The sequence below is a fragment of the Dermacentor silvarum genome, chromosome 9 (genome assembly GCF_013339745.2).
Source record: "Dermacentor silvarum isolate Dsil-2018 chromosome 9, BIME_Dsil_1.4, whole genome shotgun sequence".
NCBI classification, from domain to species: domain Eukaryota; kingdom Metazoa; phylum Arthropoda; class Arachnida; order Ixodida; family Ixodidae; genus Dermacentor; species Dermacentor silvarum.
In genome coordinates this window covers 162,786,693-162,796,805 of record NC_051162.1, presented here as the reverse complement: position 1 = coordinate 162,796,805, position 10,113 = coordinate 162,786,693, and the positions used below count along the sequence as shown (strand labels likewise).

Below are 10,113 nucleotides of genomic sequence, written 5' to 3'. Positions count from 1 at the left end.
AGTTGCTATCGCAATTGCTGCTTCGCCTTTCGGGTGAAACTGCGACAACTTTATGTAGAGCAAACGCGCCTTCTTCCGACGCGCGAAAGGCCATGGGGGAGGGGGGGAGGGAAGGGAGGCGACGTTTAGCTGCGGCACCAAGTGCCTAATTATATCAGAGGCTCCGGCAACAGTCACCAACGCCGCACGCATTTTGAGCGAACGCGGGCATAACGCCGACGGCGTCGACAACAGTTCTGCGTGTTGCCGGTGATGCTGCATGTCCAAGTTTATACAGCTGATAAATCTAATATCATTACTCCGTATAGCTCTCTACAAATTTACTATCGCAATCGATGCTTCGCCTTTCAGGTGAAACTGCTACAATTTTTTATTTCCCATGTCCACCGATCTGCAGCGAAACAGACAAGCAGTACAAGCTGTCTACAATAGCCTCCGAAATCTTCCCATATCAGAAGCCATATGACCGTCGTCGCGCCTATCTCCCAACTTTACCGACAGGTGGCACTCGCATCTCAAAGAAAATTTCTCTCGCTAGGCTTAGGCGCGTTCAAAACGAGAAGCTGATCTCGAAAATTCCTCAAGTTTAGCCATAACACTCTCTCGTCGAAGCGGCATGAGACCGTTTGCGCAGTCATTTGCTACCAACGAAGTGAATTCTACAAAAACAACGCCAAATTCAGTTCGAAGCGGGCGACCGGGACCACCGCCATGTTTTACGCAAACTCAATCCCATGATGCAACGGCCGGAAGTACTCCCTCCTGATTGGATCGGGCTTGTCGCCGCGCACTGAACGCCTTCCGGCGGCGGGCGAAAATATCTATCCCCTCCAAGTCGGTGGCGCGCGTCCTGATTTTTGACGCCGGCCGACGAGCGGCCGTCCGACGAACTTTGGTCACTGAGTATGCGGCAATGTGTTCATATATGGCACCCTTCAACGAACCTCTATCACCCCAACATCAGTCACTGTAGTTGCCGGACTGGGTAAGTACCGCTGCCCAATGAAACTCTGTGACGCCGTCTTGGAGCACTGGGTATGTGCTACTTCATCTGCGCTGGTCTTCAGTTAACCTCTTTGTTGCCATCTGGGGTCTGTGGGAATGTGCCAGTAGGTGCCCTGCGCTCTTCAATGAACGTCTTTCATGCCAACTGAAGTAATTATGTATGTGCCACTGGAAACGTGCCGCTCTACAATGGCGAAAAAGTTCCCTAAATTTATCTGATGCTGGGCGGAATCGAACCCACGTCACAAGGGTTCCTCAATGACAGCAACCCGATGCTTTAGCAGGATGCACCACAAATGCCGCTTTCGCGTGCCGCTTTTCAATTAATCTCTGTCACGCCAACGAGCTGCACCACGAATGCACCGGGTATGCGCAACTCTTCGATGAACCTCTCCTCAACTTGGCTCACCGAGTATGTTCCACTGGGTGTGCGGAAAGCGAGGGGAACAATTCTCAGCGTTCGCATGCACCGGTGCTCCACGCTTCTAGTCTCGGAGGTCACGCGCGGACTTCTCGGTCGCGCCACTAGATGGTGCAGGGAGCCCAGAAAAGCGCACAAGAGTGGAGCCCGGGATTTCTTAGCGTTCGGACGCCAAGCGCAGCAGGAGGAGGCCACGCGCGTTTCTCATTTCGAAGGCCGCGCGCAAGCTTCATGGCGGCACCGCTAGATCGCGCCGAGTGTTCACATGGAAGCTTGAGACCGGGGTCCTGCTGCAGTACACGCCTCATAAATAGTACGCGAGTGTTACACGTTTGTAAAACGTGAAGGTGAAAGCCTGCCATCTGTGGAAGAAGGCGACGAAGAACACGTGATCAGTGGAACGATCGCGAGGGGCAGTATGGGAACGCTGACATGATCAGCGACATCCGAGCCAGCTGTGGAAGCAGACGACGACGACGACGACGACGAACGCGCGGGCAGTGCAGTGGCACGAGCGGGTCTCTGTGACCACGTGACGTGTACAATCAGGCACGCACTAATAGGCACAGCTTTAGTAAACCACAACCGTGGAGTAGCCTTGGCTTCAGGGAAGCGTGCTCGTTCAATGCAACGCACTACCGTCGACAGTCACTGTGAGATGGGTTCGGCCAATTGTTTTAATGAATGAAGTCATGGGCCACACATGGAGCGGATATAAGGAAGTGAAGCAGCGATTAGGTCTTGCAAGCCAATAAATTTCTTTCTTAGTAACACCACGCAAACCCGTGTATCATCTGCGTTCAGGAGAAAGCCGTAGTTGCAGCCCTAATGGCCGTACGAAAACTGAATTCATAAGTTACACAAGCTAATCTATGGGCCCCGCTCATACAGAAAGCATGGACCCCAAGAATAGAAGAAAGGACGAATCCACCGAAATTAGGAAAGTAGGACCGCGCGCTGAATTTTTAGCCTTTCGCGCAACTCCTAAAAAAACATCAATCTTCTAGCATGTGCAGAAGGATGAATTAAGAGTTCGGCCTGCAGTTGGAACTGTTCTGCAAGCTACCGTCCACTCAGAATGTTCACAAGTGTGTTTAGGAAACAGCAGTTGTTGAAAGGCGAGAAAATGCTGTTAACACTTACGGTTAAACTGTAGTAATAGCACCACTGATGTGGTAATGCATTTTCTTGTTGCAGCAGACGTAGCATCAGACCACTTACATCCCTTCTGAATGAAAAAAACAAACGCTTGCTCTTAATTTGCGATAGTGGTTGAGTTTAACCATCATCACCTAATTTATACGCATGAACTTTTTGTTCTTTCCAGAAATGCCAGCAGGGATATTGCCGCTGAAACAGATGAAGAAGCACTGCCTATAACAGAAAAAAGTACAATGATTTGTAGAGTAACCATTCCTCCTGCATCATATGTAATGTTCTTGCAGTTGTGTGTTACCGCTAAAACGTCTAGTCTAACGCTGAAAGGTGCAACAAAGAAGCGCATCGCGCTCGGTTGTTAGGTCTCTCGTTGTTCGACGTACATCAAGACGCTGTCTAAATGATGCTGTTTTCCATCTTTGTGAAGCCAAATAATTACTGTCACCTTTCTTCGACTACAAATTTAACTTTACTTCCGCAAAGCAGCTGCGGTAAGTTACAAATGTACACGCCATGAAAGAAACCAACACTGTTGACTAACGCATTGCAGCTCTAACGAAGGGAGGGGGGGTTCACAGCTCGTTGCGTAGCCGGAAGCGCTCGGGTCATGGCGTAGCGCGTCGCGTCATCCGTAGCCACGGCGATCCACCTGATGCCGGACTTGGATTCAGGAAACGGACCGAGGAGATGTTAGCCCACTCGAAAGAATTGCTCGGTTGGGATGTTGATGAGTTCAACATACCCAGCAGGAAGCGTCGCTGTTTTTTTTTTCGATGCCGACACGGTTCGCACGCAGCAACATATCGCCGTACAAAGCGAGCAAGGCCGGGCCAGCAGAAGTGACGTAGGGTATACGGTCGTAGGTGCGAGTGTGGCACCAAGATGGCCTGCAATCGGTGGGTCATGAAGCTCATGGAGAACGGTTAAGCGAAGGCGTCGAGAGACGACACAGAGACGGCAAGGAACGTCGACGTCAAAATTACGGCGGTACAAAACGCCATCCTGGAGGACGTGCTGCAGACGCTGTATGGGCACTAGACTACAAAAATGACGTAACCAAATGCACAAGTGGCATTTATTCACACAATAAAATGCTCACTTGCCTAACCAATATTGCAGGTAGTGTCGGTCTTAGGGTGAAATTTTGCAATCCTGCTCACTCGCTATCTGTACAGGGCCCGTTTGTTTTGCAGTGTTAGGGCACTGCTGTGGAGAAATGACCGCCATAGTGGAGACGGATCACACTGCCCTGTGCCATTCGAATCCGCCGAACTCGCAGATGGCTGGCGCTCATGCGCGTGCCTTAATACCCTGCGCTTGCGCTCCATATATGCTGACTGATACCTTCAAGCATAGTTATCAGGGTCGCATATCCCCTTGTATTGCTGTCCGAGTCTCATCACGCCATTTCTTAACCGTCCGTGTCCAACACTAGGGGGTCATAACCAAACAAGCATGAATTATTTTCAATAATTGCACACTTGCAGGCCTTATATTTACTGATAAGCAGCAGTAGCAGTTTAATAAATTATACCATTACGGCTTCTTCAATTAAACATGAGCCTTCCTGATCGGATGGAAGCAGAAGTACCGCCGAGGTAGGCCTTCCTGAACGCCACATGCGAGGCTAAATTTAGCTGCTATTGCGTCATATCTAACCCGCTGTGGTTGCTTAGTAGCTGTGGTGTTGGGCTGCTAATTACGAGGTCGCGGGATCGAATCCCGGCTACGGCCGCCGCATTTAGATGTGGGCGAAATGCGGAAATACGCGTGTACTTAGATTTAGGTGCATGTTAAAGAACCCCAGGTGGTCCAAATTATTCCGGAGTCACCATACGGCGTGCCTCATAATCAGATCGTGGTTTTGGCACTTAACACCCCATAACTAAATTTTGCGTCATATGTGGCGCAACAACGGCGCCATCTGTGCACTAGACAGATGCATGATCGAGTAGTCGATTCTATTGTTCACATAACAAAACCAAAAAAAAAAGACACGTTGGCTGTATGGTGACAAAAATATAAACGAAGACGCTTATATTTCATATCGTTGTTTATATCGTACCTATGCAGCAACTTTTCATTACATCGATTTTAGCAAGCGACGATCTCTTTCCGCTACATCTATTTTTCCTCTTCCATTAATATTGTAACGTGGAACAGCACATTTCCGGCACGATACCCTCAGCCGAACGACACAGCCATCTGACGTTCTATCCTATTTCGTCCTCTTTCTCTAGACTGGATCTCACGTGCCAGTCAGTTCGTCCTTTTCAAAGCGCGCCACTTGACCCGCTATACTCGCCATCTCGTCAATCAGGCACCGGTGAGTCGCCGCCGCTGACAAGCTCCTTCCAGGTACTTGCTTCGCTAGCTGCAACAGCAGACCAAGGAGTGCTAATGCAAGAATTTGACACTCGCCTTGCAACCTGCCTGCTCTCCTCGAGACCGCGTTCGGTCAACGTACGTCGGCTACTGATGACGTCATCGGAGACCTCTCTGCGCGCATCTCTGGTATTGAGACACAGTAGGGCCGTCAGCCTCACGTGTCGCCCTCAGCCGACCGAGGCGTTTCCGCTTCAACTGAGCCTCACTTTCTTGGAGCGCACCTTAATCCACCTACTTCTGATGGCACCTCATCGTGGGCAGCATTTCGTGTCGAATTTGAATCCGCTGCTGTGCTTAATGCCTGGACACGAGTGCTCGAGGCTTCGGACAAGCTCGGCTACCCCTTCGGAGTTTCCCTCGGGAAATTACAATGCGGGCCGCCGAGGCCAGGACCCCGCGCAATGTCTGAAGTCCCTCTCCTTTCACTAGGCCTCTTCACAGAGATGTCAAATATGCCGGTGAAGCTTGCGGATCCGCCTCAACAGGTTGAAGCACTTGGGGTCACAGGCGCGGCCTTCAGTTTCCTCGCGTTGAGTATTTTGCCTGGGAAAGTTTCGTTGAAGCCTGTGCCAGTCGTCCGACCCCACCTCATCCTAGCTCCAGGACCGCTCTACAAAGCCTCGGCGAAATCTGGCTAAGTGTGTGCGCACTAGGGAAAACGGCTAAACAGTGGTTCCTTGTCGTCCGAGACCTGTGTGTGCCAGAGATTTTAGAATGTTGTTGTTGTTGTTGCCTCTAAACATGGCTCGTACCCACAGGGGGGATTGGCCACATTAGGTTCTTTGAAATGTGCGTCTAAAAAAATACAAAAGGGGGGTAAAGGTAAACATTTAACACGAAGCATTAGTCAACTCAATGCCAACAGAAATTTTGAGAGGGCTTATTCATACATTTACGAAAAAAGAAAATAAAGTGAAGTGTCCCACGGTCGGTACCCTAGCAGTGAAGCCTTCCTGACGCTTCAATAAACTTGTGGATAGCAGTGATCATTGACCCATCGCTTGTGCCTAATTAACATGCACCAATGGACAAAATGTTTGGTGTAGTAAGCGCTAACCCCAGCTTACTTGTAGGAAATATGAGGAACATTCTGCGGAGGGAGGAGAAGCGGCGGCAAGAAAGAAAGAAATGGTTCATAGTTTCTGGTTCATTACAAAAAGAACAAAGGTTAGTTATGGACAAACCAGATCTATGAAGGTAAAAATTTAGGCGGAGAACTCCACAACGGAAGCTTGATAAAGTTACCTCGCATTGTCGTGAAAGGCATTTGCTCGTGTTCCACCGGAAATTTAGATGACGAAAATCCTCTGCGGAAACTAGGGATGATTTATTACAGTTTAGAAATAAAAATCGTCTAAAGCTAGCTCCTGTTATAAAAGCGAAATCAGGAAGTACATATAAGACAGGACCATTTAGTGACGATGATGAGAATGAGTCAGCTGATTCATATAAAGAAATTCCACTATGACCGGGGACCCAGACTAAGCGGACTTCAGACAAATTGTCCGGAACAAGAGTCGAAAATATGCTCAGTAGGTGTGACCGATTAGTAGAAGTTAAATGTGTACAAAGCGACAGCGCCTCGGGAACAATTATTACTTTCGATGTCTGGGGACCCAATTTTCTTAAGGATAGAATGTGATGGTGCACCAATTGCTCTTTTTTTTATTCGCGACGCGAAAAGCAATGAGTAGGTCTCGCAGCATCCTTCTTTTTCCTCTTTCGTGAATATCCATTGCTAAAGTACAATTTACAGAGTGCCACAATTATGTACTCTAGTGTCCTGTCAGGATGGCCGAGCCATGATCGTTCTAAGTGCGTCAAGATATACTACGCCGTCGTTGCAGGACCAACGAGGAGAGACGGCGAAGTAGCTGAACACCTCATCGATGAAGTTGAAGATATCTCACCCACTACAAGCGATAAAGTTGGCAACGCAGTCACGCGCAAGCCAACTCTTCACTCTAAAAGCTTATGTGAAGACAAGAAACCTGACGGCGAGGGTGATTCTCCGGAAAAGACTGAAAATGGCGTGACTCAAAACGAGAGTGTCGCGACAAAACAGAGGGTCGCCTGGAAGCCGTCGCCTGCCACTACCTGTACCGAGACGTCTGCTACGTCTGCCACGACTGACGTCGACATGGCAACAGTCACTAACACTCCTGCGAAGCGGGCACACGAGGAAACGCTCGGCGCATCTGGGACCTCTGGAACAACGACATGCAGCGAGCCACCCAGAAAGGACGGCTCAGCTGCGACGCACGTCCTTCAAGCCGAGGCCCAACGTCCAAGTTGAGCGGAGACCCGAGACGGGGCCTCCCCCGTAGCGGCCTCGGTTGGGTCCTGCAACCTTCCTATGGTTACTACGTGGGATACCGCCAGCTTGACTGGAGCCATGTACTACATAGTGAATGAATGGGCCGTTCAAGGTAAGCGCTATGCGACCCGATTGATCTTGCTCAGAATAGAAGCTAAGCTAAACACGGCGATCCGTGTTGCCACGCTTAACGTACGAGGACTAAGCGCAAGGCGACGGCAATATCAACTGAGTCGTATGTTTCTGGAAAACCATCTCGATATAATTGCAGTACAGGAGACCAAGATATGGAGTCAAGAGCAAACGGATCGCATGGTGCAACCTTTCGTTCCGCGTTACACTGTATATATATATATATATATATATATATATATATATATATATATATATATATGCGTCTGTCATGCGGCCGGCATATCGGGGGGTTGTGCTATTTTTTTTCGCAACAGCTTAAACGCATCTCTGGAAGCAATGACAGTGTGTGAAACAGGACGCCTGATTGTTGTCGATTTTACCCCGAGTGAAATATTCTGGCGAGTTGTTTGCATTTACGTACCTAATGGACAGCACAAGAGGGAGTCTTTTTTGGAGCGAGTTGAGGTTTATTTCAAGACCGATAGGCTTCTGGTTTTACCATGTGATTTCAATTGCGTTTGTTTTCCTGAGAACCGTGTGAAAAAAGTTGCCTACGAATGACCGTAGTGCACTGCTATTCAGCAAACTTGTCAGCGAATATAACCTGCAAGATGTCGGCTATATGTGTTGTACGATCACAGTGTTCCGCGGATTACACATTTTCAAGGACCAAGCTATGCTAGGCTGGAAGAGCGTATGTTTCACTGGAACTAGTGCCGTTATGTAAACGTACGAGAACAAGCAAGTCTCTTTTAGTGACCACAGTTTCGATTCCTTCACAATAGGAACAAAATAACGAAAAACTAATTTGTCGTGGTACTTTTGGAAATTTAAGGATAACCTACGCAATGATGACTGTTTCGTAAATGATGTTAACGAAAAACATGGACGGTTGATTGCAGCCGAAGAGAAATATGCTGTAGCCATGTGGGAAGACTTTAAAAATGAAGTCAAGCTAGGTGCTATAGAAACAGCAACTACGCTGAAACAAGAAGAAAAACAGAAGGTAAAGGCCCTGAGGAGCAAACTCGACTTCCTACTTAATGTAGAAAGCACAGAACCTGGCCATGTTGTAAAGGAAATAACGAAATTAAAAAGCCAGTTAGAAACAATCGACACAGAAAGGTATCGCGGAGCTATGATAAGATCCCGTGCCGAAAAACTGTGGCAAAGTAAAACACCGAATAAACGCGCGCTTAGCGACGAGAAAGCTTACGCTCATCGCAGTGATATCAATCAGATATGCTACAAAGATGAAGTCACGAGTGACATCACAATCATTGAACAAGCATTTGTTGAACGTTATGATGACCTGTTTAGCAAAAGCAAAACTGATCTTGTTGGTTTCACAGGCCAGTTCTTGCACTTAATGCCACAGTTGGAAGAAAGCGTTAAAAAAAGGCCTCGAAGCGCCTATAAGTGTGAGTGAAGTTGAAGCAGCTGTAGAAGAACAAGGCTCAGGAAAAACGCCAGTGTCGGACGGCTTAAGCGCTGCCTTCTACAAAGCAATAAGGCAGAAATAGCTCCGATTATGAAGCAATTTTAGCGCAGTCATATGAAAACAACCGTATCCCCCGTCTTTCCGAAAAACTCAGATGGTCCCGATTCCCAAATCTGACGATCCAGTAAAGCGCTTGTACGTTGCATCGTATCGTCCCATTTGCCTTGCAAACACTGACTATAAAGTATTTATGAATATATTAGCAAGAAGGTTACAGAGCGTACATAAACATTTAGTTGGAGCCCACCAAACGCGTGGGATTAAAGGGCGCACAATAACCACCAATGTACACATCGCTAGGAGCGTTCTAGAATGCGTCGATGCTTTCGAGGGTCGAGTTGCAATGTTGCAGCTAGACCTGGAGAAGGCATTCGACCGTGTGTCTCGTGATATTCTCTTCGAGATTTTAGAATACACGAACATAGGATCCATGATTATAGATGGCTTAAAATGGTCTACAAAGAATGCAGCACACGGTTGATTATCAACAAGAGTCTCACAAGAAGTGTCAATGTCTGTTCGTCTCTGAAACAAGGGTGTCCAATCTCGTCATTGCTATTCGCGATATACCTGGAAACCTTTTGCCTAGCCGTTAGAGAAAACGAGAAAATACGAGGTTTCAAATTACAGCAAAGTGAGGTGAAAGTACTCTCTTACGCAGACGATCTAGCAGTGTTTTGTGATGACTATGACAGTATCAGTGAAGTGGTAACTGTAGCGAAGTCTTACTGCGAAAAAACAGGAAGGGCTATAAACTGGGACAAGTGTATCGGGTTTTGGCATGGCGCGTGGAAAAGCACCATGCACTTTCGTAACCATCCAGTGGGTGACCACGCCTGTAAAATATCTTGGCGTGCCGCTCGAACATTATAACGACAGTACTCCGTTCTGGGAACAAGAAACACAGACGGTGTAGGAAAAAGCGTTTGCGTGGCAAGGACGTAATCTGTCGACGTTGGCGCGCTCCACCGTGTGTAACATTTTCCTGGTTGCTAAAATTTGGTACATATTACAAGCGTTATTCATGTCAAGAATGAATGAACAGAAGCTGCACAGAGTGTTCGCTGTGTCCATTTGGAACTCAACTTGGGAACGCTGCAGCCGCACTAATCTGTTCAGATCTGTTCGCAGTGGTGGTCTCTGACTATCACATCTATTTGTACGGCAGATTGTATCGCGGTTTATGTT

At 47.9% G+C, this 10,113-nt stretch overlaps 1 protein-coding gene across 1 annotated transcript in view; it reads left to right on the top strand.

Moving 5' to 3' along the window:
* Positions 1-2,904, top strand: part of LOC125940106 (uncharacterized) — a 29,224-nt gene extending 26,320 nt beyond the window's left edge. The window contains exon 4 of the mRNA XM_049655789.1: positions 2,754-2,904. Within this exon, the coding sequence (XP_049511746.1) occupies positions 2,754-2,780 (27 nt within the window). The 3' untranslated portion in view covers positions 2,781-2,904. The remainder of the gene's footprint in view (positions 1-2,753) is intronic.
* The last annotated feature ends 7,209 nt before the right edge of the window (positions 2,905-10,113 follow it).